This window comes from Rosa rugosa, chromosome 6, assembly GCF_958449725.1.
Source record: "Rosa rugosa chromosome 6, drRosRugo1.1, whole genome shotgun sequence".
NCBI classification, from domain to species: Eukaryota; Viridiplantae; Streptophyta; class Magnoliopsida; order Rosales; family Rosaceae; genus Rosa; species Rosa rugosa.
In genome coordinates, this window is record NC_084825.1 from 28,328,767 (window position 1) to 28,356,655 (window position 27,889).

Genomic DNA, 27,889 nt, shown 5'->3' on the forward strand with positions numbered 1-27,889 from the left:
ATGATGTATACAAATAGGCAACGTTTAATAGCAACGTCAATTACTCCTATTCACAATCCTATCAATCACTAATCTATAGTGAAAAACATATATGACTCTCCATCTATTTACATGATATTAGCCATAATTATTTACAACACATCTATACAAAACCAGAAGTACAGAAGTTGGACACATTTGATCTCCTCTTATATATAAGTTTCTTTGCAAACTAAATCGAAGTTGGACACATTTGGTCTCCTCATTACTTTCCAGCTGCCCCTATGGCCCATGCATTATTATTACTCTTGACTTGACCATAAAAGAAAAGGAGAAAGAAGGAAGAAGGGGTGTGAATACTGAATCTTATCTACACAATCCAGTTCCCACTCAACTCTGAGATTTTGATCTGTTGGTTCATCCATCCATGGCTCTGTTCCGAGGTACCAACTCTTCTTATCCATGTAGCTATCACGTGTTCTTGAGCTTCAGAGGTGAAGACACCCGAAAGAACTTCACTGATCACCTCTACACGGCCCTTGTCAATGCCGGATTTCATACTTTCAGGGATGACCCTGAACTCGAGAGAGGGGAGAATATCAAGGAAAAGCTTGAGAATGCCATTCGACAGTCGCGGAGTTCTGTGATTGTGTTTTCGAAAGACTACACCTCTTCCAGATGGTGTCTGGACGAGCTTGTCATGATCCTTGAACGCAAGAGGACCTCCGATCATGTCGTGTTACCGGTTTTCTACGACGTTAATCCATCTCAACTGAGGAAGAAGGCAGAAAGCCTTGTGAGGAGGCACAGTGGAGTTCTTGCAAAAGCATTTGCCAGACTTAAAAAGAACAAAAAAAAGCAATCGCTGGAGAAACTGAGTAGGTGGACGGAAGCACTTATTGAAGTTACAGATCTAGCAGGCCTGGTGTTAGAAAATCAAGCTGACGGGTATGCAAATTCATCAAAACCAAAGCTTTGACTGATTACTAACAACTGTATTTACATATCAGTTCATTGTTGATAGACTCATAGCTGGCTAGCTTGTATGATATATTTTTGTTTTGATTGCAATTTGTAGGCACGAGTCCAAGTTCATCCAAAAGATTGTTACAGAGATTCAAGACAAGCTAGCTCGTGTGCCTCTGACCGATGTCGAGGAGATGTTACAGAAGAAGTTGTTGTTTATTAACCCTTACCTCGATGATGCCGAGGGGAAGCAACTGAACAACCCAACTGTGAAGGCATGGTTCAATGAGCTTAAAGAAGCTGTCTATGATACCGAGGACCTATTGCAGGAGATCAAGACAGAAGCATTAAGACAAAAGATGGAACCCGAATCTGGAAGTAGCTCAAGTAAGGTACAAGACCTCAGCTCTAGTCTTCCATCTCATGCTTTTGACTCAACATTAATTTACCCCAGGGTAAAGGAAGCTCTTAATAGACTAGATTCCATTATGGAGAAGAGAAAAGATGTCTTGGGTTTGGAATCAAGTGCTGGATGCTGGGTATCGCAAACACTACAGTCAACTTCTTTGCTCGAAGACTCTGGTGTGTGTGGTAGAGATGACGAGAAGGAGAAACTTATTGAATTGTTGCTATCAGATGATGAGAGTGGCAATAAGATAAGTGTGATTCCTATTGTGGGTATGGGTGGGATCGGAAAGACCACCCTTGCCCGGCTTTTGTACAACGATGTTAGAGTTGAACAACATTTTGACATCCAAGCATGGGCTTCTGTTTCTGAAAAATTTGATGTTCTTCGGATCTCACAACAAATTTATGAGTCCCTGACTTTAGATGCTTGCAACATTGGGAACTTAGATCTACTTCAGTTAAAATTGAAGGCGGCTTTGAAGGGAAAAATGATTTTCCTCGTTCTTGATGACATGTGGAACAAGAATTATACTGAATGGGAGGTCTTAAGGCGTTCTTTCCAATTTGGAGCACATGGAAGTAAGATTATTGTCACAACACGCAATCAAGATGTTGCATGTATGGTGGGTACTCTTGAAACTCACTATCTCATGCCAATGCCTGAGGAAGATGGCTGGCGATTATTTGAAAAACATGCCTTCAAAAATACAGGTGTTGGTGCTCGCACACATCTTGGAGAAATCGGTAGACAAATTGTTCGAAAGTGCAAGGGTCTTCCTTTGGCTATTAAGTCCCTTGCGGGTCTCCTATGTTCTAAATCAAATGTGGGTGAATGGGAAACTATATTGAACAGTGAACTCTGGGAGTTGCCTTTGGAGAGTGACATTCTGCCATCTCTTTGGTTGAGTTATATGTACCTGCCTTCACAACTCAAACATTGTTTTGGATGTTGTTCGATATTTCCTAAGAACTATGAGTTCAGCACATCAGAATTGGTTTACTTGTGGAAGGCTGAAGATCTATTGCAACCTAAAAAAAACAAAACTATAGACGAAATCGGAGAAGATTACTTCAATGATCTAATCTCAATGTCATTTTTTCAAGTTTCATCAAGTTCAGATCAATATTTCATGCATGACCTTATCAATGATTTAGCAAGCTTTGTATCAGGAAAATTTTGTTTAAGGTGGAAGGGCAGTGATTCAACCAACAATTTGAGCAAGACTCGTCACTTTTCATATTTTCGGTTATATCATGATGAGGCTGAGATATTTGAGGCTTTGCAGCAAGCTGAACGTTTGCACACCTTTCTACCATTAGATCCATATTCGTGCATGAAGTCGTCGGGCATAAGTCTCTACAAGGCGAACAAAGGACTCTACGAGGCATTGCCAAAGTTTCAATGTTTAAGAATGCTCAAGTTATCAGGGTACAATTCCTTAGAATTGCCTGATTCAATTAACAACTTGAAACATCTTAAGCACTTGGACTTGTCTTCCAGTTCCATCAAAAAGTTACCTGATACAATTTGTACTTTGTATAACTTGCAAGTATTGTTGTTGTCAAACTGTCGAGTCCTTACCAAACTGCCAGCCAACTTGGGAAGATTGATCAACTTGAGCCATCTGGATATTGAAAATTGTAAAAACTTGAAAAAGATGCCACCGTATATGGGTAAGTTGAAAGACCTCCAGATGCTACCAGAGTTTGTGCTAGACAAACACACTGCTGTGGATAATTTGGCAGAGTTAAAGAAGCTTGAAAAATTGCGTGGAAGACTTTGTATCTCAGGGCTTGTGCATAGCTGCGGTTTGGAGGCCTACATACTGAGGGACAAGAAGTTTCTTACGGAACTGGTTTTGGATTGGGGACGAACGCCTTGGGGACGAAGGCATGTAAGTAAAGAAAACAATAATACTGTAGAAGAAAGAGAAGTGCTTGAGAAGCTCCAACCTCACCTGAACCTGGAAAGGCTTACAATTGAACATTATGGAGGCAAAATGTTTCCAGGTTGGTCAGAATATTATTTTTCCTCTGCTCTTGTTTCTCTTAAACTTGATTATTGTCAGAATTGTATCTCCTTGCCACCATTGGGACAGCTACCTTCCCTCAGAGAGCTTCATATAGAATGGTTGAGTGCGTGGCAAGAATGGTCTGATGTTGGAGGTGACAATAATGAAGGTGGGGTTTTTCCTAATCTTGAGAAGCTTGAAGTAAAATTCTGTCACAATCTTACCGGGAGATTAGCGTCAGACAGCCTCCCATCTCTTGAGTCTTTGGAGGTATGGGATTGCCCAGAATTCGAATGTTTTCCGGAAGATGGATTCCCGTCAAAGCTAAAATCACTTGCGATCTGGGGCTGTAAGAGTATGCAGAATCTGAATAAGGGTCTCCGAACACTCACCTCTCTTGAAATATTGAAACTTAATTTTGCTAAATTAGATTGGTTTGCGGAGGAGCGGTTTCCCAGCACTCTCACATATCTATGGATCTTCCGTCTGAATTGTGAGACCATCGACGGCGCCAAGTGGTTTGGCCATCTCAACTCTCTTCAATCCTTGAGGATATGGAATTGCCCAGCGCTCCGGTGCTTGCCAGAAAGTGGGCTACCCACTTCTCTTTCTTTTCTAGAAATCTATCAATGTCCTTTGCTTCAGAAACGGTGCCAAAGAGAGACGGGTGAAGATTGGCCCAAGATTGCTCACATCAACCGCATACTTATCGATATGGTAATGATATGACAACGACAGAGGGCTTGCTTCAGAAACAATATGATCCTATTGTTTGATTCCACACTTCTAGGGCCTCGCATGAACTCATGATCGATGGGTTTGACAACGACATGCCATATGAAGGAGAAACAGACCATTTCCATTTCCTATGGTTAGAAGAGCTATTGATACTGGGAATATATATGTTGTTGTCAATTGATACCTTGAAAAGCTGGAAAATTAATGTGTCTTATTTCTGCCCTGTTTCTTGATATGCAGCAGTTTCGTGGAAAGTGAGCAAAATTTCTTGATATGTTAAGACAGAGATAGGCCAAGTTTAAGATTGCAGGAAACTGTTCTTTATCTCCTGCACTCATTCACACTGTTTCCAAACACAATGAAAATCACAGAGAGCCAATTTTGGGTCAGTCAATACTTGCACTCTTCTGATCTCTATTCAGTTCGTTCTAGTTGAACTGACTTGGTCTTTCATCAGATTTTCTAGAAAGCTTTTAAAGTTGCTGTTTCAATTCAATCTTCACATCTTGATTAAGACATGGCAAACAAAACATAATAAATCAAGGTATATTACGTATCACAAAAACTTATCACTCAAGCTAACTAATTTAGCATAACTTCATCAGTTACTAAAACAAATCTGTGCATCACAATATTTTTCATATTAACAAAGAATTGGGGTGTGTATTGATTTTCTGAAAAATGCTTGAGCTCAAGTCCTCACTAGTGTGTCTTGAATTTTTTCATTGAAAGATTATAAGCTGTAGGCACAATGTGGCACTATGTAGTAAATTGAGTATATAGATAAAGTTTACTCGATCATTAATATGTATATTGATCTTCGGTCTACGTCAACTTTTGGATCGTCTTGCTTCAGGGTCAAGCTAGTACTGATGTTTTTGGTAATTTTGTGACAGTGTGATATCAGCTTCCTAGACATTACAAGATTACAACTATATGCAGTGCTGCCTCTAGGTATGTTTACATTTGTATATGATATGAAATTGAAGAATTAATGATCTTATTAAAGCTTGTGGCTTAGGCCCTGCATTTTGGAAAAAATGGCTAATGCATGTATCCTGTTACTTTCCATTCTTTACATGCAGCATTTCATAATACTTGAAGCTGTTGGACCCTTATCTCAATAACCAGTTATCAGACCTGTCAAAAGTGAAAACAATCAAAACATCTCATAATACTTCAAATCAGTTCTTGCAAAAAAGACTTTGTTACAAACAATTTGCAGTGTGTGAAGAAGGGTCTCGTAAGTCGTAACAGAGCAAGGGGAAGATTGTCCCAAGATTGCTGACACAGACATTTATCAATATGGATATGACGTGGTTGCGATGTCTTGACATAGTTATCATAATCATCTAATAATCCGTCAGGTATTTCTTCTGTAGTATAATTCTACTTATTTAACAGTGTAGTACTGTATAAAGCTGTAATGCTGTATGATGAAACTTAGAACCTATAATTTTTTTGCTCGGGTCCATAATCAGGAGAGTTAACCATTCAATAAATGCTATTGCAATCCTTATAGTCTATCAAATTAACATATGCGGTTTAAAGTTTCACATAACATCGAGATATAGACATATAGTCATTTATGTTTCCTTAACCATATTGTAATGCCCGTTGATCCTTAGGCCCTGAATTATATATTAAAAAGCTGGCTAATGTATTCTCTTTGTTGCTTATTTCTTCAGATGCAGCATAAGTAAGAAAATATTTTTGAGGCTCTATACTATTTGACCTCCTGGAGAGTCACCTTCTTGGAGAGGGAAAGAGAGGTTAATTAATTAAGACTGCTCTCATCCCCAACATTGTCAAGATTTGCATTGTCCTGACAGTCCCGGTAGCAATGCTTCTACTAATGGTATCTTTACTTCCTTTTGGTGCTTTAATTTCATACTTTTGAAGTATTTTAGGACTGAATCTGAAAATGAAGAATTAATGACCTCAAAAGTTTGTGGCTCTTCTCTATTATATCAGGGGAGTGGTAACTTTTTTGGTGGGACTCCTATGCCTTGGAGGAGCGCTAACTGATGAAAGCTCCATCTTCTAGGGAGCCAGACTTGGAAAGAGCAAAAGGAAGTTCCCAGTTTGTAGTGACTAGTGATCCAGAGTTCTATAGATAACTGGATACTTGGCTCCGATGATTGCATACACACCCATGTCACTTTCTTTTTCTTGTATAATAAATGAGATGGTCTGTGCAAATACAATGCTGCCTGAGTGAAACTGGAGAGAGGGAGGGAGGGAGATTGGCCCAACACATGATGTGCAAGATCATAATTGGTTTTAGCACTAAGGTGCTTTTCTGAAAAGTCTACTGCTTTTGATGTTATCCATAAGTTGCAGTAAATATTAAGTACCACAAAAACTTATAACTCAAGTTAACTAGCTAGCTGCAGGGGAATGGCAGATGCAATTTCGGTCTGCTATCTGTTGGCATTGTTCAAGCTGCAGGGGAATGGCAGATGCAATTTCGCTCTGCTATTGCACAGAAGCCACAAACGAAGTTGCCTGGAGGGTCGGTGCAACCAGAGGTTGTGACTTGGAAACCGCCAGAACAGGACTATCTAAAAATGAATTTTCATGGTGCTACGATGTGAAAAATGGAGTAAGCGGAATTGGTGCTGTCTTCCGGGATCATCAGGGCAGGTTAGAAGGTGCTGTGGCTGCTTCACTGGTTAGTAATATATCTCCCAGAGCGGTGGAGTCATTAGCATTGTTGCATGTTGTCAGGTATGCTTTACATGTTGGTTTTAATAAATTAGAGGTGGAAGGGGATGCTCTGACAGTGTTGAATGCTTTGCATGATACAAGTGATGATCTGAGTTCGGAGGGACATATTCTAGATGAAGTTAAACAGTTATTTCAGTTTTTTAGTGTTTGTAATTGGCAATCTGTGAGACATGATTGCAATAAAGTTGCACATTGTTTAAGTATATTGGTATTGAGAGAGATTGATGAGAGAAGTGTATTTCATTATAGAGAATAGGAGCCCTATATATAGGGATTACAAAGTGCATAATCTAAGAGTACAAGGATTCCTTATCTAACTTGGAGTAGGAAACCTCTCCTATTACAGCTATAGAACTTATCCTAGTTTGACTAGGCACACTAAGTGTCAATATCCTTCAACACTCCCCCTTGTGCCGCTCAAACTTGGTGGTGACGCTTCATCCGTTGCCTCGTTAAAAACCTTGCTCAAGTGAAAAACCCTGTGGGATAAAAATGAACTCGAGGAGGAGAAAAGAGTGCAACACGTCCTTGATCCTTCGAGACTGAGTAACTCCCCCTGATGTCGAAATCTCCCCCTGATTGCTACAATCATGGGAGTTCGGATAACCTTCTTAATCCGATACTCTTCACATGTTTCTCGAAGGTGGATTTAGGTAACGACTTAGTGAATAAGTCCGCTACATTATCCTCTGATCGGATTTGATTCACTTCAATCTTTAGAAGTGATTGTTGTTGCTGATTATAAAAGAACTTAGGCGATATATGCTTGGTGTTGTCGCCCTTGATGAAACCTAACTTCATTTGTTCAATACAAGCTGCATTATCCTCATAAATGCATGTAGGTTCATCTGTGGTAGACTTCAAACCACAACTTCCTTGAATGTGTCTAATTATAGACCTTAGCCATATACATTCACGTACGGCTTCATGTAGAGCAATAATCTCTGCATGATTCGAGGAAGTAGCAACAAGGGTCTGTTTTGTAGACCTCCAAGATATCGCGATGCTTCCCATGGTAAAGACATAACCCGTTTGGGAGCGACCTTTGTGAGGGTCAGAGAGGTACCCTGCATCAGCAAAACCCATCAAGACATCATTGTCGTTTTGATGGAGGGGGGATAGGGTGAGGCCGGCCACCCTTGATGGTGGTGGCGGCGTTGGCAGCAACATGGCCGGCCACTATGTTGTGGTGGACGGCGGCTTCATGCCTAATGGGGTCCGATCCCATTCTTCCGTCATTCCTTTTCTCTCTGTAGGGATAAAATAGGCCCATATCAATCGTACCTCCTGGGTATCGAAAGATTGTCTTTTCACCAATCCAATGGCGGCGTGTTGGCGCAGAGCTATGTCGAGCTAACAAGTTCACTGCGAATGAGATATCCGGTCTTGTGCATTGAGCTAAGTACAATAATGCGCCTATTGCACTTAAATAGGGCACTTCGGCCTCTAATGCTTCTTCGTCCTCATCCTTTGGACGAAACGGATCTTTTCCGGGCTCAAGACTACGACCGATCATGGGAGTACTCACAGGCTTTGCTTTATCTTCATTAAAGCGCCTTAGAATTTTCTGAGTATATGCAGACTGATGGATCAAAATCCCATCACTACGGTGCTCGAGTTCTAAACCGAGACAAAACCGTGTCTTCCCAAGATCTTTCATCTCAAATTCGGATTTCAAGTATTTAGCAGTTTCCTTCAACTCATCTAGAGTTCCAATTAGGTTCATGTCATCGACATAAACTGCTATGATTGCAAATCCGGAACTTGTTCTTTTAATGAACACGCATGGGCATATTTCATTGTTAATATATCCCTTCCCAATCAAGTAGTCACTTAGACGGTTATACCACATCCGTCCAGATTGTTTTAATCCATATAGTGAGCGTTTTAATCTTATTGAAAACGCGCTCCGTGGTTTAGAGCCACTTGATTTGGGTAATTGAAGTCCGTCTGGAACCTTCATATATATCTCTGAATCTAGATCCCCATAGAGATATGCTGTAACCACATCCATAAGCTGCATGTCAAGTTTTTCGGAAACTACCAAACTGACAAGGTAGCGGAACGTTATAACGTCCATTACGGGAGAATATGTCTCCTCGTAGTCGATTCCAGGGCGTTGTGAGAAACCTTGCGCCACAAGGCGGGCTTTATATCTTACCACCTCATTTTTCTCATTACGCTTTCTAACAAAGACCCATTTATGGCCAACAGGCTTTACACTTGGGGGTGTCTGCGTTACAGGCCCAAATACCTGTCTCTTTGTTAGTGAATCCAATTCAACCTGGATCGCATCTTTCCATTTAGGCCAATCTGCTCTTCGTTGACATTCTTCAACAGAGCGAGGTTCGATATCATCATATTCTATAATCCCTTTCGCAATATGATATGCAAATGCATCATCAATCGCCATAGAATTTCTATCCATCATCTCATGTACACTAGTGTAATTTATGGAGATCTCTCTATTCTCTGGAGTTGGTTCTGACATTGGAGCGTCCCCCAATGATGTCTCTTGGACATAACCATAATCCGAAATATTCTCATGAGATGGATTATTTATATCGATGATTAATGGATTATTCTGTGCCAAACTCGCTTTCTTTCTTGGGCGAGAATCCATCGAACCTATGGGCCTCCCGCGCTTCCTGGCAGGAGACGTGGGCCTAGCCATAACGTCACCATCATTGAGAGATGGGACGTTGGCGCCATGCTCATGCATTCTTGAGTTGGCGTCATGTCCTCTACTTTTAGGGACATCAATCCTTGCAGGCACGTTTGCAGCAGGTATGTGTGATCTCGTCACTTTAGCGATATCAGAAAACGCATCAGGCATCGATTCTGCTACGTTCTGAAGATCGAGAATTCTCCGCACTTCAATTTCGGACTGTGCGGTTCGGGGATCAAGATGAGACAGAGTGGGGACAGACCACGACAATTCCGGTCGTTCCTGTTGAACATTGATGTTCTTATCTCCCCCTAACGATGGGAAGACTGTCTCATCGAAGTGACAATCCGCAAATCTTGCGGTAAAGAGATCGCCTGTCAAGGGTTCTATGTAGCGGATAATCGTTGGAGAATCATAACCAACGTAAACGCCTAATCGTCGTTGAGGACCCATTTTGGTGCGCTGTGGAGGCGCAATTGGCACATAAACTGCGCACCCAAATATGCGTAAGTGTGAGACATTGGGCTCATACCCAGTCACCATCTGGGACGCAGAAAAGGGTTGAGTGGCAGTAGGCCTCAGACGAATAAGCACAGCTGCATGCAATATTGCATAGCCCCAAGCAGAAATAGGGAGATTGGTGCGCATCACTAATGCTCGAGCAACCATTTGTAGTCGTTTAATGGTGGCTTCTGCGAGACCATTTTGGGTATGAACATGAGGAACAGGATGTTCAACATCAATCCCAATGGACATGCAATAATCATCAAAAACCTTTGATGTAAACTCTCCAGCATTGTCTAATCTTAAAGACTTAATAGGATGATCAGGGTGGTGAGCCCTTAACTTAATTATTTGTGCTAGGAGTTTAGCAAATGCAGCGTTCCTTGTGGACAATAACATGACATGTGACCAGCGTGTCGATGCATCAACCAATACCATAAAATATCGAAATGGTCCGCATGATGGTTGAATAGGTCCACAAATATCACCTTGGATTCTTTGCAAGAATGGTATATTTTCTTTGGTGTCCTTTGCATAGGATGGTCTCGATCCTAACTTTGCTAAAGAGCAGGCTTTGCAGAACGAATGATGGGCTTTATAAACAACCAATGAGGATTTTGGTTGAGCCACAAAGGCACAAGTGACTTTAGAAGTAAAAGTTGGAGACAAAGTAGCCTTGGTGGCGTCAATGCCACCCTGAGGCCGCAGGGGGAAGGCGGCGCCGGCCAAGGATGGTCGGATTTGGGGGTGAACGGCGCCGTGAGGCGCAGGGGCTCCTTCGGTGTCCAAAAACCGAGTTTTACTTCTTTTCGTTCTGAAAAAGGGATGTCCGTGTGAAGTCTTTAATATACGGATCATCATGTCACGACCTGGGTGTCCCAAACGGTTGTGCCAAAGCCTATATGTGTCGGAATCCCATAAATCATCTCTCATGACATGGTTGGATTCAATGACTCGAATAGTGGTTGCATACAACCCACTAGAGCGACACATAAGTTTCTCTAATACTCGGTTATTTCCGTAGTCATTAGAGGTGATGCAAAGGAACTCTTGTCCATTTTCACAATGCGTTTCCGCATGAAAACCATTGGCTCTTACATCTTGTAAGTAATAAAGTTCGAGAAGTATGTCCATGACATGAGATCAAATAAATCGATACTTTATTAATAATAGCCAATGATTACATCAAAGTTTCTTGACCAAAATCTAATCCAATATAAAAATCAAACCGTAGACAAATCGTAGTCACTCAATCCTTTCGGTAATTTCAATTTAGTTGTGACCAGGTAAGGTAAGGCGAGATTTTGGTGGAGTGTTGCTCACTTTTAAAACCGTTCTCTCAGATCAAACCTTGCCTAGACATCACAAGTACTCTTGAGTACGCCTAGAGGGAAAGAGTTAATACAATAAGTCATTTTATTGATTTAAGGCATAATAGCCATTACATAATTCTTGGAAAAATAAAAGACTATAAATAAAAATCTGCGGCATTTTGTCTTCATCGCCAGATTTAAAGTCTTTGTGAACTCGAAGTCTTGATCACCATGATGCGACTACCTCCGTAGGTACATTGCAAATTCAGGTCCGTTGATCAGACGTTCCATATCAGAAATAGACACCATAAAGAGGATTCTCCCTTGATTGAGGCGCATTGGCGCAATATGCATAGTCCTTAGGACTGGTGGCGTTGGAAAGTGGTGCCCATGGCCAACGTTGGCTCCATGGTTTCCAACCCTATTTCCCTCAAAATCACGCCTCCTAGGGTCGTGAGATTGTCGCCTTGAGCGATTACCTTCTTGAGCATTTCGATCGTATGGATCATGACGTCGATGGCGACTTTCTCTAGCCATAGAACGATGCTCTTGATAGCTATCTTGAAGCCTATCAAATCTTCTTTGCACAAGTTCATTGCCATGTCTTTCAGCAGTGGCCATAGCTTCAATAAGCTGTTGGAAACTTGTGATCCGTCTTGCATTTACATGAGTCCGGAATAAGTCAGAGGACCTCATAGCACAGACGGGGAAGGTATTGAGGGTTTTCTCAATCAACTGGTCTTCTGTGATCATCTTTCCACAGAGACGCATCATTACTCTGATGCTGAGAGCTTCCGAATAAAATTGCATGACAGTGTCAAATTTAGAGAAGCGAAGATCTTTCCATTCTGCTTCTGTATTCGGAAGTATGGAGTCACGAACATTGCCATATCGTTCGCGAAGCACATGCCAAAGCTTTATGGCGCTTTCCTCATTTATGAACTCAAACTGTAGGTCACTATCCATGTGACGTTTCATGAAGGCAAGTGCCTTGGAATTATCTTTCTCAGTTTGAGGGTCTGGAGCTGTTTCTATAGGACAAAGCTCTTGGATAGTATGCAATAAATCACGGGCAATAAGGTGGATCTCGATATCAATGACCCAAATTAAGTACCTTTTGCCTGCATAATCCAATGGAACAAAATCGAGTTTGTTCATGTTTGACATCCTGAAAGATGAAACAAGAACAAGTTAGTTTCGGAGTCAATGCTTCCACGAAAACTAATATAAATAAAATTTCCGAGCTATGCTACCAAGAAATCGATTTCCAAGAATAATTGGATTAGACCGAAACAATGATGTTTGAATGGTCAAAATAGATGCTCACGAACGCTCTTAGTCCGTAGCATACGAACGCTCTTAGTTCGTTAAATCGATGCTTACGGACGCTCTTAGTCCGAAGTCTTACGAACGCTCTTAGTTCGTTAATTGCGTGAATCCCCACGATTCCGCTTTTCAAGAATCGAACCCACGTTATAAGAAAGGTGGGATGTAGAAGAAGGGAGGTTTTCAAGTCCCCGAGAAAAGAAGAAATATTTGAATTATAGGAACTTCAAAACTTACTCTTGAATACTTACTTGGTGAAAATTCGGAGCAGATTCTGTTCTGAACAGCTTGTACCTCGATTGGTGTACAGATCTCAATATGACTCCGATAAGGCTGAAATTCGGAGGTTAGATGGAAGAGACATAGACGAACAACTTTGATGAAGAAAGTTTTTCGATCTGAGCTTCCGAACTAGACGTTTCGAGGCTTGCAAGAAGACGGATGTGCACAGGAACGGGAAAAAGATGCAGTGGGTGTGCGTTGGCTTGTTTGCGCAGCAGGGATCGAGACCATCCTATGCAAAGGACACCAAAGAAAATATACCATTCTTGCAAAGAATCCAAGGTGATATTTGTGGATCTATTCAACCATCATGCGGACCATTTCGATATTTTATGGTATTGGTTGATGCATCGACACGCTGGTCACATGTCATGTTATTGTCCACAAGGAACGCTGCATTTGCTAAACTCCTAGCACAAATAATTAAGTTAAGGGCTCACCACCCTGATCATCCTATTAAGTCTATAAGATTAGACAATGCTGGAGAGTTTACATCAAAGGTTTTTGATGATTATTGCATGTCCATTGGGATTGATGTTGAACATCCTGTTCCTCATGTTCATACCCAAAATGGTCTCGCAGAAGCCACCATTAAACGACTACAAATGGTTGCTCGAGCATTAGTGATGCGCACCAATCTCCCTATTTCTGCTTGGGGCTATGCAATATTGCATGCAGCTGTGCTTATTCGTCTGATGCCTACTGCCACTCAACCCTTTTCTGCATCCCAGATGGTGACTGGGTATAAGCCCAATGTCTCACACTTACGCATATTTGGGTGCGCAGTTTATGTGCCAATTGCGCCTCCACAGCGCACCAAAATGGGTCCTCAACGACGATTAGGCGTTTACGTTGGTTATGATTCTCCAACGATTATCCGCTACATAGAACCCTTGACAGGCGATCTCTTTACCGCAAGATTTGCGGATTGTCACTTCGATGAGACAGTCTTCCCATCGTTAGGGGGAGATAAGAACATCAATGTTCAACAGGAACGACCGGAATTGTCGTGGTCTGTCCCCACTCTGTCTCATCTTGATCCCCGAACCGCACAGTCCGAAATTGAAGTGCGGAGAATTCTCGATCTTCAGAACGTAGCAGAATCGATGCCTGATGCGTTTTCTGATATCGCTAAAGTGACGAGATCACACATACCTGCTGCAAACGTGCCTGCAAGGATTGATGTCCCTAAAAGTAGAGGACATGACGCCAACTCAAGAATGCATGAGCATGGCGCCAACGTCCCATCTCTCAATGATGGTGACGTTATGGCTAGGCCCACGGCTCTTGCCAGGAAGCGCGGGAGGCCCATAGGTTCGATGGATTCTCGCCCAAGAAAGAAAGCGAGTTTGGCACAGAATAATCCATTAATCATCGATATAAATAATCCATCTCATGAGAATATTCCGGATTATGGTTATGTCTAAGAGACATCATTGGGGGACGCTCCAATGTCAGAACGAACTCCAGAGAATAGAGAGATCTCCATAAATTACACTAGTGTACATGAGATGATGGATAGAAATTCTATGGCGATTGATGATGCATTTGCATATCATATTGCGAAAGGGATTATAGAATATGATGATATCGAACCTCGCTCTGTTGAAGAATGTCAACGAAGAGCAGATTGGCCTAAATGGAAAGATGCGATCCAGGTTGAATTGGATTCACTAACAAAGAGACAGGTATTTGGGCCTGTAACGCAGACACCCCCAAGTGTAAAGCCTGTTGGCCATAAATGGGTCTTTGTTAGAAAGCGTAATGAGAAAAATGAGGTGGTAAGATATAAAGCCCGCCTTGTGGCGCAAGGTTTCTCACAACGCCCTGGAATCGACTACGAGGAGACATATTCTCCCGTAATGGACGTTATAACGTTCCGCTACCTTGTCAGTTTGGTAGTTTCCGAAAAACTTGACATGCAGCTTATGGATGTGGTTACAGCATATCTCTATGGGGATCTAGATTCAGAGATATATATGAAGGTTCCAGACGGACTTCAATTACCCAAATCAAGTGGCTCTAAACCACGGAGCGCGTTTTCAATAAGATTAAAACGCTCACTATATGGATTAAAACAATCTGGACGGATGTGGTATAACCGTCTAAGTGACTACTTGATTGGGAAGGGATATATTAACAATGAAATATGCCCATGCGTGTTCATTAAAAGAACAAGTTCCGGATTTGCAATCATAGCAGTTTATGTCGATGACATGAACCTAATTGGAACTCTAGATGAGTTGAAGGAAACTGCTAAATACTTGAAATCCGAATTTGAGATGAAAGATCTTGGGAAGACACGGTTTTGTCTCGGTTTAGAACTCGAGCACCGTAGTGATGGGATTTTGATCCATCAGTCTGCATATACTCAGAAAATTCTAAGACGCTTTAATGAAGATAAAGCAAAGCCTGTGAGTACTCCCATGATCGGTCGTAGTCTTGAGCCCGGAAAAGATCCGTTTCGTCCAAAGGATGAGGACGAAGAAGCATTAGAGGCCGAAGTGTCCTATTTAAGTGCAATAGGCGCATTATTGTACTTAGCTCAGTGCACAAGACCGGATATCTCATTCGCAGTGAACTTGTTAGCTCGACATAGCTCTGCGCCAACACGCCGCCATTGGATTGGTGAAAAGACAATCTTTCGATACCCAGGAGGTACGATTGATATGGGCCTATTTTATCCCTACAGAGAGAAAAGGAATGACGGAAGAATGGGATCGGACCCCATTAGGCATGAAGCCGCCGTCCACCACAACATAGTGGCCGGCCATGTTGCTGCCAACGCCGCCACCACCATCAAGGGTGGCCGGCCTCACCCTATCCCCCCTCCATCAAAACGACAATGATGTCTTGATGGGTTTTGCTGATGCAGGGTACCTCTCTGACCCTCACAAAGGTCGCTCCCAAACGGGTTATGTCTTTACCATGGGAAGCATCGCGATATCTTGGAGGTCTACAAAACAGACCCTTGTTGCTACTTCCTCGAATCATGCAGAGATTATTGCTCTACATGAAGCCGTACGTGAATGTATATGGCTAAGGTCTATAATTAGACACATTCAAGGAAGTTGTGGTTTGAAGTCTACCACAGATGAACCTACATGCATTTATGAGGATAATGCAGCTTGTATTGAACAAATGAAGTTAGGTTTCATCAAGGGCGACAACACCAAGCATATATCGCCTAAGTTCTTTTATAATCAGCAACAACAATCACTTCTAAAGATTGAAGTGAATCAAATCCGATCAGAGGATAATGTAGCGGACTTATTCACTAAGTCGTTACCTAAATCCACCTTCGAGAAACATGTGAAGAGTATCGGATTAAGAAGGTTATCCGAACTCCCATGATTGTAGCAATCAGGGGGAGATTTCGACATCAGGGGGAGTTACTCAGTCTCGAAGGATCAAGGACGTGTTGCACTCTTTTCTCCTCCTCGAGTTCATTTTTATCCCACAGGGTTTTTCACTTGAGCAAGGTTTTTAACGAGGCAACGGATGAAGCGTCACCACCAAGTTTGAGCGGCACAAGGGGGAGTGTTGAAGGATATTGACACTTAGTGTGCCTAGTCAAACTAGGATAAGTTCTATAGCTGTAATAGGAGAGGTTTCCTACTCCAAGTTAGATAAGGAATCCTTGTACTCTTAGATTATGCACTTTGTAATCCCTATATATAGGGCTCCTATTCTCTATAATGAAATACACTTCTCTCATCAATCTCTCTCAATACCAATATACTTAAACATATACCACACAATGTGGAGCCAGAAAGTAAAATGAGCAATTGAGTGTACATTTATATTTTACTCAATCATTAATATCATTACTAATCTCGAGTCTACTTTCTTTTTGCATGTGACTTCTGGATTCTCTTTTGACCACAGCTTCAGGCTGCTAGTAATGTTATTCTTTTTTGTTTTGCCAGTGTATATGTTACAAGTTTACAATTAAATGTGGCACTACCACTAAAGGTGTTTTTACTTTTGTTTAGGATAAGGAATTGAAGAATTAAATGGTCTTTACTAAACGTCATTGCTTATCTCTATGTTCCATTCGATCCTGAGCCTTGGCTACATTGTGTAAAAGATGGAAAGAGAAAGGTGAATTATGATGTGCGATGTCCTGATAGTCCCAGTTGCAGTGCTGCCACTGAAGGTAATAGTACTTCCTTGTGGTGCTTTGCTTCCTTACATTTTTAGTATATGAAAATGGAGAACTAATTACCTCTAAATGTTATTGCTCCTCTATTATACCAGTAGAATTACAGTAATCAGCAAACAAACTTGGTGACCATGGCAACAGACAACACATGGCCAGATCCCATAGTTGATTCCACGGTTCTAACCATTCCCTGCTGATGATTTGAGTTTTGAATCAGGAAAACACCTAAAAAGGTTGGTATGTACCATGTGTTTGGACCCAAAATGAACATTTTGGCCTGACAAGGCGTGTCTTGGAGAAATTGAGCCAATGTCAGTGGCTCAAGCTATATATTGTCGACAAGCTCGAAATATATATTTAGAGGCTAAATAAAGCCTACTATGGAAGTATGACAAGTCAACTTTAGCATATTTTCCTACTTCGGCTAGGAAAAAACCGAGCTAGACAAGGAAGGAGGGGTGGCAGACTAACCAAATGAAATCGAAATGTGCTGAAACTTTCCAGATCCATTCTAGACAGCCCAAGGATCATTTCTTATGAAGAGTGCCAGAGATGTTTTTGAGTGGAAGGCCTTCAAACAATCAGTCCAATCTTTTGCAGAAGCAAAACTGGAAAACTGGACCTGTAAGAGGTCCAGCAGCGTTTTCGGCCCAACCACTATACCAAAAATTCTGAAATTTTGCCAGGGTGATCTAAACTCATAATGGAACATTTTTTATGAAGAGGTCATAGTGAAATTCGGAATGCTTGTTGGAGAAATAATTGAAGGAATAAAGGGGCAGAAACTGACCTAAAACCAGCTCAATATTCACATGTTCATGTTTCCTACCCACATGAAGAAAGCTAGATGCTTTTCTTCTTTTCCTTGGATATATTTTTCAAGACAATCTCTTTAATAGATCATCATCACTTCCATGTTGTTGCACCTTCATGCCTTGCTTTCATTTCATCATTTCTCTATCTTTTCCATATTTTACAAATCACTTTCATATTCCACTTTCATTATTTTTCTTCCACTCATCATTTCACTCTTCTTTTTCTTCCCTATATAAACACCTTCTCTTCTCATTCTAAAACACACATTCACATTCAACAACAACATCTCTAAGATGATCTAAGTTCTCTCTAGAGCAACCTCTCTAAGAGCAACTCCTCTCCTTCTCTTTCTCTTAGCGGTGATCACACTCCTAGTCCTAGTCTTCTCAGGAGCCGACGGTAGTGCCGCGACCACAACGGTTACAGAACCAGCCAAGCAAGGGTAACGCCCTAGCAACCCAGCCAAGCTAAAGTCATGCTTTAGCAAGTTCTCTCTACTTCCCGGTGGTTCTCGCTCTGCTCGATCTACAACATCGAGTATCGATTTGGTGACGCAAGAAGATTAGCAAAAGTCCTCACCACGAGGCACAAAGAATCCCACGACGAGGTTGGTGCTCTCCTCGTCCACAATTGCTTGAAAGAAGTCAGGTCAAGGGACACCCCCGACGACCGCACCCGAACGGTGCTGGCACGCCCGCGCAGAAAAGAGACTGTTGACCAGCTGCAACAAAATTGGAGCCAAACACCATGGATGACACTGTTCTTTTCAAACCTTTGTAGACCAAAAGAGTGCTTTCATATTCCCAAAAAAAAAAAAGAAAAAAAAAAGCACTCACTTTTACATTGTTTTCAGCCACTGACAGGATTATGTTAAGAGATATGGCATTTCATCCATTAAAAGTCTGAGCCTCGACTAGCAATGTCCCAATTGCTTGCCTTCAAATACTGACATTAGATCAATACGGTGTGATTAAACTCAAGTTCCACTATAGGTAGTGGTCTTTCAAATGGCACTCTTGCTATTGGTAAAAGCATATTATTCTTGCCAGTTTGTTCAATTACAAGCAAGCATGTGCAGCAGCTCCCCCCTTCTTGAGTGATCTCGTAGGTTTCTTACACCCATATATATATATATATATAATATGAAAATATTATGATCACAACTTTTAAAACATTAGGACGCTGCATATCATGGAGATGCAGGTTGAAATTAGTCTAAAATCGTTTTGATGTTATTGATAGTTAATTTTGTACTGATCGATTTCTAACCACATTGTAATGCCAATTGATCTTTAGGTCTTGAATTGTACTTGGAAAAACATGGCTACTGCATTCTCTTTGTTCTCTGTTTCCAACACGCAGCATCTCAGTAACCAAATGTTTGGAGGCTTTCAACTTGTGGACCTCCTCAGCCCTAAAAAGCGACATATATGCCCATGGAGACAAAGGGGAAGGTTAAGATTGCTCACGCCACCAACAGACATCAGTTAATGATAGGAGCTGAGTTGATGTCCAAGTTTGAGTAAACGTAATTATCAATTTCTCTCAGGTATTCTGCAATCCATTCTACTTTGTGGTTGGAACAGTTGAGCTTTGTATTGGATTTCTAAATTTTCATCTTGACTCCAATGAGGGAAACCATCACAATGTGCCTTCAATTTTTTTTCTTTCGAAAAATTCTTATTTGCATACTTTGTGGGAAACCATCTCAACGTGCCTTTAGTTTTCCCTCTTCTAAGTAAATTGATTTTGAGGTGGAGGCCATTTTCTCTATTCCTTTGCCTTTGAACCCTGTTCAGACTCTAGTTATTGGCATTATACTAAGAGTGGTCTTTATACTGTTAAAAGTGGTTATGGATTGGCACAGGATAGCAAGGAAATGACTGAAGGTTGTGAGGGTTGTTCACACTTACAGGATTATCCAGTCTGGAAGTATATTTGGGGGCTTAAGGTACCAGCAGCAGCAAGGGTATTTGTTTTGCATGCTCTTCATGATATTTTGCCTTGTGCTCATAACCTGTATAAGCGAACATTTACTTCGCTCTCCGATTTCTTACTGGTGTAAACTAGCAATAAAAAGTATAGCGGCCAGTGGCGGTGCTGCAACTGACGGTACTTTTACTTGCTGTTCTTTGCTTCCATACTTTTGTAGTACTTCTGCATTGAATCTGAAAATGAAGAATTAACTCTCAAAGGTTGTGGCTGTTCTCTATTATATCAGGAGCGTTACATTAATCATCAAAAATTGTTCCCTGTGGCAAAAGATAACACACCACCAAACAGTGATGCACCTTGAATGATAAGAACTGCCCTTACAGACCTGTAAGATCCTTTCCCTTCCATATCAGTCAATTGTTAAGTTTTGTTAAAAGTATGTATTCAGTGCTGATTAATTCCTGTCAAAGAAAATTATTCGTGGTCTTAAAAATAGATAAATAAATAATGGTATTCTAGTTCCAATTGGTCTTTCCCTTAGGCTGCAATTTTTATACAACCTTGCAGGGCCAGACACTAGTAATTAGCAGAAAGGAAGGTCCCAGTTTGTAGTGACTACTGATCGAGAGTATACTGCTTGGGGTAGATGAACACGTACCATATCTCTTCTTTCTTTCTTTTTTTCTCTCTCTCGTCAATAATTGGATGGCTTTGGCAATTACAATGGTGCCAAAGTGAAAATGGGGAAGATTGGCCGAGGATATAATATGCTAGATCATAATCATTTAATTCCCTCTCTAGTGGTTTTCCCCAAAATCTAGTGCTCCGTTGCCATTGTTATCCACATATTGAGTCTGTATATGTTTGTACTCGAGCTAAGCAAGGTCCCATTATTAGTCAACAGGGAATTTTTATTTTATTTTAGAACTTTTCTACAAACAATTTGATGTTTAATACCATTATTTAAGAGCTTTTGGATTAGTATCTTGTAACTTGATCAGCATGCTCAGTTCCTAATGTTTATCTACAGATAAACAATGTGGGTACTAGAATTTCTCCTTTCCATTTTCATGGGCCAACTTCTGGAACTGGATTCTCTTCTGATCAAAGCTTCTCTGGTTGTTATGCAATGCTGCCAGCTGCAACTGAAGGTACGTACTTCCATTTCTTGAAGTTATTCTGCATATAATTTGAAGTTGAAGAATGACCTGAAGGGTTGGCACCTTCACTTTGGACCTGTAAGATCCTTTCCAGTTTCCATGTCAGTCATCAGTTGCATATCTCCTACTAATTTGTTTCAATGGATATAGGTACTATAGAGCACTTGTGAATCAACATACTCCTGGAATAGTGCAAATGCTCTGTGAACAAGTCAAGTCAGCCCTCATATTTTGTTTTTTTCTTTATATGCAGCATCTCAGCAAGGAAAAATTCTCCTGATTCTAGGACACTTTGGGATGCCAGAGAAGGATCATTTCCTGTTACATAACTCTTAAAAACAATAGTCCAGTGTGGTCACCTAATCGGTGAGGGTGGGGTTTACTGTCAAAGGCTTCAACTTCCAAGGAGCATACTTATAAATACACCAACCGGCAGTTATGTTTTATTTGTTTCCTTCTGCTAACTTGCTATTTGTGTTCTATTTATATGGCTTTATTAATGATGTATCAACAAGAATCACTTGATTTCATTAGCTATTATATTGATGTAGTGATCATATAAGAGTTTCAGAATGTTTCATTAATGCAATTGTGAAGGAATTGGTTTATGAGGTGATGTAAATGGCATGTTTTCTTATATGCAATGTTTACTGTTGAAGTTTAGTCTCTACTTCCAACTGGTTGAATTAGTGGCAAGTGGCAACATATTTGAAATTTCAAGAAATGAGTCTTAAACTTTACGGCTTCTTTATTTTGATATTTTACGTTACATCAAGTTGTTCTATTTTTGGTCTGGTCAGATTGCAGAAAATGTGTGCACAATTGCGGGGAAATTTCCATTGCAATGTTGGCTTTATATTGGTAAATTTCCATTGCAATGTTGGCTTTTTATTGGTAAATTTCTACTGCTTATAAGTTAATCTTTCCATTACTTTATCTCTTTTGGCAAACTAATTATTCCATCAGTAGTGGCAACCCATTCAACAATTTGTGAAATAAAACGAAATTTGGAAAAGCCTGAACCGAAATGTGGGGTGAAGAAAGAGTTAATGACATTCCTAGAAAATAAGCAGTTAGTCCTTTCCAGCTGCAAATGCATTATTAGTTGGACTGGAAAGTGAGAGAGTAAAAGAAAAGGAAAGGCCGAAAGGGGCATCCCACCAAAAGCAAAAGCAGAGAGTAAAAGAGAGAAAGGAATGAATTTGGAACCCAATTCCCACTCAACGCAGAAACCACCAAAATTTTGAGATTTCCCTCAGCAGAGTTTTGTTGGTTCATCCATGGGTTCTCCTTCCGGATTTACTTATGACGTTTTCTTGAGCTTCCGAGGTGAAGACACTCGAAAGAACTTCACTGATCACCTCTACACAGCCCTTGCCAACGCCCGATTTCAAGCTTTCCGAGATGACCCTGAACTCAAGAAAGGGAAAAATATCAAGGAAGAGCTTGAGAAAGCCATTCGAGAGTCACGAAGTTCTGTGATTGTGTTTTCGAAAGACTACGCCTCTTCCAAATGGTGCCTCGACGAGCTTGTCATGATCCTTGAACGCAAGAGGACCTCCAATCATTTCGTTTTACCAGTCTTCTACCACGTTGATCCATCCCATCTGAGGAAGCAGACTGCAAGTGTTGCAAAAGCATTTACTAGACACCAGAGAACTCAATTGTCGAGTAAAGTGAGAAGATGGCGGGCAGCACTTAAAGAAGTTGCAGATCTAGCTGGAATGAATTTACAAAATGAAGCTGACGGGTATGTAAATTCAGATCATAACCAAACTCTTGAGTAATTCTATTTTTTTTTTTTAAATTGATAGGCTCATAGCTGACTAGTTTGTATAATATATTTTTGTTTTGATTGCAATTTGTAGGCACGAGTCAAAGTTCATCCAAAAGATTGTTACAGTGATTCAAGACAAGCTAGGCGGTGTGCCCCTGACCGATGTCCAGGAGGTGTTACAGAAGAAGTTGTTGTTTATTAAGCCTCACCTCGATGACGCGGAGGGGAAGCAACTGAACAGCTCTACTGTGAAGGCATGGCTCAATGAGCTTAAAGAAGCTGTCTATGATACGGAGGACCTATTGCAGGAGATCAAGACAGAATCATTGAGACGAAAGATGGAACCCGAATCTGGAAGTAGCACAAGTGAGGTACATGACCTCAACTTCAGTCTTCCATCTCATCCTTTTGACTCAACATTAATTTACCTCAGGGTAGAGGAAGTTCTTAATAGACTGGATTCCATTATGGAGAAGAGAAAAGATGTCTTGGGTATGGAAGCAAGTGCCACAAGGTATCACAAACAATACCGTCAACTTCTTTGGTAGAAAAGTCTGTATATGGAAGAGATGAAGAGAAAGAAACATTGGTTAAAATATTGCTATCAGATGATGAGACTGGCAATGAAATAGGTGTGATTCCTATTGTGGGTATGGGTGGGACTGGAAAGACCACCCTTGCCCAGTTTGTATACAACGATGTTAGAGTGAAGCAACATTTTCACCTCCAAGCATGGGTTTACGTTTCAAAAGAATTTGATGTTTTTAGGATCTCACAACACATTTATGAGTCCCTCACCTCAGAAGCTTGCCAAAGCACAAACCTAGATCTGCTTCTATCAAAGTTGCAGGAAACTTTGAGGGGGAAAAGGTTCTTCTTTGTTCTTGATGACATCTGGAACAAGAATTATAACCAGTTGGAATTATTAATGCGTCCCCTTGAGTCTGGAGCACATGGAAGCAAGATTATTGTCACAACACGTGATGAAGATGTTACACGTATGATGGGTAGCCTTGAAGCTCACCGTCTCATGCCAATTTCTGAGCAAGATAGCTGGTTGTTATTCGAAAAGCATGCCTTCAAAAATGCAGGTGTTAGTGCACGCTCACATCTTGAAGAAATCGGTAGACAAATTGTTCAAAAGTGCAAGGGTCTTCCTTTGGCTATTAAGTCCCTTGCAGGTCTCCTATGTTCTAAATCAAATGTGGATGAATGGGAAACTATATTGAACAGTGACCTCTGGGAGTTGCCTTTGGAGAGTGACGTTCTGCCATCACTTTGGTTGAGCTATATGTACCTGCCTTCACAACTCAAACATTGTTTTGCATATTGTTCGATATTTCCCAAGAACTATGTGTTCAAAACATCAGAATTGGTTTACTTGTGGATGGCCGAAGATCTATTGCAACCTAAAAACCCCAAAACTGCAGAAGAAACCGGACAAGATTACTTCAATGATCTAGTCTCAATGTCATTTTTTCAAGTTTTATCAAGTTCAGATCAATATTTCATGCATGACCTTATCAATGATTTAGCAAGCTTTGTATCAGGAGAATTTTGTTTTAGGTGGGAGGGCAGTGATTCAACCAACAATTTGAGCAACACTCGTCACTTTTCATATATGCCAGTATATCATGATGAGGCTGATAGCCTAGAGATGTTTGAGGCTTTACAGCAAGCTAAATGTTTGCACACATTTCTACCATTAGGACCATCTTATTTTCTGTGGAAGTTGTCAGACAAAGGACTCTACGAGGCATTGCCAAAGTTTCAATGTTTAAGAATGCTCAAGTTACCATTGTACGATATTAAGGAATTGCCTGATTCAATTAACAACTTGAAACATCTTAAGCACTTTGACTTGTCTTACAGTAACATCGAGAAATTACCTGATACAATTTGTACTTTGTATAACTTGCAAGTATTGTTGTTGTCAAACTGTGAAGGCCTTACTAAACTGCCAGCCAACTTAGGAAGATTGATCAACTTGAGCCATCTGGATATTAAAGGTACAAACTTGAAAAAGATGCCACCGTATATGGGTAAGTTGAAAGACCTCCAGATGCTAACAGAGTTTGTGGTAGACAAACACCCTGCTGGGGATAATTTGGCAGAGTTAAAGAAGCTTGAAAAATTGCGTGGGAGATTTTGTATCTCAGGGCTTGTGCATAGCAGCGGTTTGGAGGCCTACATACTGAGGGACAAGAAGTTTCTTAAGGAACTGGTTTTGGATTGGGGACGAAGGTATTTGGGAGTACCATGGTATCGGAGAGGAAGGGATTGGAGTGAAGAAGGCAATAATACTGTAGAAGATAGAGAAGTGCTTGAGAAGCTCCAACCTCACCTGAACCTGGAAAGGCTTACAATTAGAAGTTATGGAGGCAAATTGTTTCCGGGTTGGTCAGAATATTCCTCTGCTCTTGTTTATCTTAAACTTGAAAATTGTGAGAATTGTATCTCCTTGCCACCATTGGGACAGTTACCTTCCCTCACAGAGCTTTGTATATCTGGGTTGAGTGGGTGGCAAGAATGGTCTGATGTTGGAGGTGACGATATTGAAGGTGGGGTTTTTCCTAATCTTGTTCAACTTGAAGTATTATGGTGTCCCAATCTTACCGGGAGATTAGCGTCAGACAGTCTCCCATCTCTTGTGTCTTTGAGGGTATTTAAGTGCCCAGAATTCGAATGTTTTCCGGAAGATGGATTCCCATCAAAGTTAAAATCACTTGAAATCTTCGACTATAAAAAAGTGAATGCAAAGAGTATGCAGAATCTGAACAAGGGTCTCCGAACACTCACCTCTCTTGAAAGATTGTCACTTGATTTTGACTGCGACGAAAAAGTAGATTGGTTTGCCGAGGAGGAGCAGGAGGAGCTGTTTCCCAGCACTCTCACATCTCTCGAGATCTGCCGTCTGAATTGCGAGACCATCGACGGCGCCAAGTGGTTTGGCCATCTCAACTCTCTTGAAGAATTGATTATATGGAATTGCCCTGCGCTCCGGTGCTTGCCAGATAGTGGACTACCCTCTCCTCTTTCTGATCTACATATCGTTCAATGTCCTTTGCTTGAGAAACGGTGCCAAAGAGAGACGGGTGAAGATTGGCCCAAGATTGCTCACATCAAGGGCATATCAATTTGGTAACGACATGACAACGACAGAGGGGTTGCATTCTGATCAACGTGTAAGATCCTATTGTTTGAACTCATTGTTGATTCCACAGTTCTAGGGTCTTGCTTGAACTCATGATCGATAGGTTTGACAACGACATGCCATATGAAGGAGAGCCATTTCCTACGGTATGTCGCACATCCCAATTTCTGGTCTTTGCCCTTCCCAATTCAGTCTATTGATACTGGGAATATATCTGTTGTTGTCAATTGATACTTTGAAAAGCTGGGTAATGTGTCTTCTTTCTGTCCTATTTCTTGATATGCAGCAGTTTCGTGGAAAGTGAGCAAAATTTCTTGATATGTTAAGACAGAGAGATAGGCCAAGGTTAAGATTTCTCATAGGAATAATATTGCCATGTCTTGATGTCTGAGTTGTAAGCATAATTCTCTAATTCTCTCTGATCGGTTGATTCGGTTTACTCACCTCTTCACTCTAGTAGGCAATTTCTGATTTACTGCTTCTATTTTTGCACAGCTTCTGAACTTGCAGACTGTTCTTTATCTCCTCCACTCATTCACACTGTTTCCAAGCACAATGAAAATCACAGAGCCAATTTTGGGTCAGTCAATACTTGCACTCTTCTGATCTTTATTCAGTTCGTTCTAGTTGAACTGACTTGGTCTTTCATCAAAGACTTTCTAGAAAGCTTTTAAAGTTTCTGTTTCAAGTCAATCTTCACATCTTGATTAAAACCTGCCAAACAAAACATAATAAATTGAGGTATATTAAGTATCACAAAAACTTATAACTCAAGCTAACTAATTTAGCATAACTTCAAGAGCTACTAAAACAAATCTGTGAATCATAATATTTTTCATATTAACAAAGAATTGGGTTGTGTATTGATTTTCTAAAAAATGTTTGAGCTCAATTTTTTCACTAGTGTGTCTTCAATTTTTTCATTGAACTGTAGGCACAATGTGGAACTATGTAGTAAATTGAGTATATAGATAAAGTTTACTTGATCATTAATATGTATATTGATCTTCGGTCTATTTCAACTTTTGGAGTGTCTTGCTTCAGGGTCAAGCTAGTACTGATGTTTTTGGTAATTTTGTGCCAGTGTGATATCAGCTTCCTAGACGTTACAGATTTACAACTCTATGCAGTGTTGCCTCTAGGTATGTTTACATTTGAATATGATATGTTAATGAAGAATTAATGATCTTATTAACGCTTGTGGCTTAGGCCCTGCATTTTGGGAAAAAATGGCTAATGCATGTATCCTGTTACTTTCCATTCTTTACATGCAGCATCTCATAATACTTGTTGCTGTTGGACCCTTATCTCGGCCGGTAACCAGTTGTGAGACCTGCCAAAAGTGAAAACATCTCATAATACTTGAAATCATTTCTTGCAAAAAAGACTTTATTGCAAACAATTTGCAGTGTGTGAAGAAGGTGTTGGAACAAATTAGAACTCGTCATTATCTAAAAGTATTCAGATAATAGTTTTGATTTAATGAGAAACTAATTAACAGAAATGCATATCTAAAACTCTATCCTGTTATCAATTTGAATTATGTCTCATTTGAAGTAGGAGATTTATCTGTTAATGAACCTGATTAACATTAAGGATATATACATGATAAACATCAAGTATCTGCGGATGAAATCTTTAGGAAATCTTGGACTCCTTATGGGATGAGCACAAGATTGATACTGGCCACTATATATAGCAGATCAAGTCCCTGTGTTAACTACACGTTATAGCATTGAGTTCAGTCCCATTCTGAAAGGAGAAAATTAGAAAAAAACCCAAAAAATGAAGCTCATTTTAAGAGAAACCCAATCATATGTTTTCTTTTAATCTACACCCATTCATATAATTAAACCTACCGTATAGGTTTTAAGTCTATAATTAAGTTTTTTTCTCATTTTTTTAGTTTGACTATTTTACCCTTCTCGTCGAAAAAGGAAAATATCCTCAAATATA

General features: G+C 40.5%; 2 protein-coding genes across 21 annotated transcripts; both read left to right on the forward strand.

Annotated features, from left to right (window-relative positions):
* The first annotated feature begins 211 nt into the window (after nucleotides 1–211).
* Nucleotides 212–21,610, forward strand: LOC133714680 (putative disease resistance RPP13-like protein 1). 19 transcript variants are annotated; one of them, XM_062140875.1, is made up of 15 exons: nucleotides 212–927; nucleotides 1,058–4,488; nucleotides 5,000–5,057; nucleotides 5,189–5,470; nucleotides 5,792–5,961; nucleotides 6,078–6,397; nucleotides 6,490–6,833; nucleotides 16,815–17,085; nucleotides 17,187–17,324; nucleotides 18,761–19,011; nucleotides 19,204–19,456; nucleotides 19,775–20,019; nucleotides 20,129–20,229; nucleotides 20,873–20,993; nucleotides 21,256–21,610. In XM_062140875.1, the coding sequence occupies exons 1-2, from the start codon at nucleotides 407–409 to the stop codon at nucleotides 4,092–4,094; spliced, it is 3,558 nt and encodes a 1,185-aa protein (XP_061996859.1). In that variant the 5' UTR covers nucleotides 212–406; the 3' UTR covers nucleotides 4,095–4,488; nucleotides 5,000–5,057; nucleotides 5,189–5,470; nucleotides 5,792–5,961; nucleotides 6,078–6,397; nucleotides 6,490–6,833; nucleotides 16,815–17,085; nucleotides 17,187–17,324; nucleotides 18,761–19,011; nucleotides 19,204–19,456; nucleotides 19,775–20,019; nucleotides 20,129–20,229; nucleotides 20,873–20,993; nucleotides 21,256–21,610. The 19 variants fall into 19 exon arrangements, with proteins under 19 accessions (XP_061996859.1, XP_061996864.1, XP_061996862.1 ...); XM_062140880.1 differs by having other exon boundaries at nucleotides 17,190–17,324; XM_062140878.1 differs by lacking the exon at nucleotides 18,761–19,011.
* A 1,600-nt stretch (nucleotides 21,611–23,210) lies between these two features.
* Nucleotides 23,211–27,693, forward strand: LOC133714681 (putative disease resistance RPP13-like protein 1). Of its 2 annotated transcripts, none has more exons than XM_062140889.1 (5): nucleotides 23,211–26,079; nucleotides 26,220–26,327; nucleotides 26,429–26,513; nucleotides 27,018–27,075; nucleotides 27,208–27,693. In XM_062140889.1, the coding sequence occupies exon 1, from the start codon at nucleotides 23,432–23,434 to the stop codon at nucleotides 25,922–25,924; it is 2,493 nt and encodes an 830-aa protein (XP_061996873.1). In that variant the 5' UTR covers nucleotides 23,211–23,431; the 3' UTR covers nucleotides 25,925–26,079; nucleotides 26,220–26,327; nucleotides 26,429–26,513; nucleotides 27,018–27,075; nucleotides 27,208–27,693. The 2 variants fall into 2 exon arrangements, with proteins under 2 accessions (XP_061996873.1, XP_061996874.1); XM_062140890.1 differs by having other exon boundaries at nucleotides 26,223–26,327; nucleotides 27,208–27,692.
* The last annotated feature ends 196 nt before the right edge of the window (nucleotides 27,694–27,889 follow it).

What these genes read in the sequence shown, in the direction of transcription:
- LOC133714680 (XM_062140884.1), top strand. Translation starts at nt 407, where the DNA reads ATGGCTCTGTTCCGAGGTACCAACTCTTCTTATCCATGTAGCTATCAC. An exon ending in TTAGAAAATCAAGCTGACGG is followed by an intron (nt 928 to 1,057) that starts GTATGCAAATTC and finishes TGCAATTTGTAG; the next exon opens with GCACGAGTCCAAGTTCATCC.
- LOC133714681 (XM_062140889.1), top strand. Translation starts at nt 23,432, where the DNA reads ATGGGTGGGACTGGAAAGACCACCCTTGCCCAGTTTGTATACAACGAT.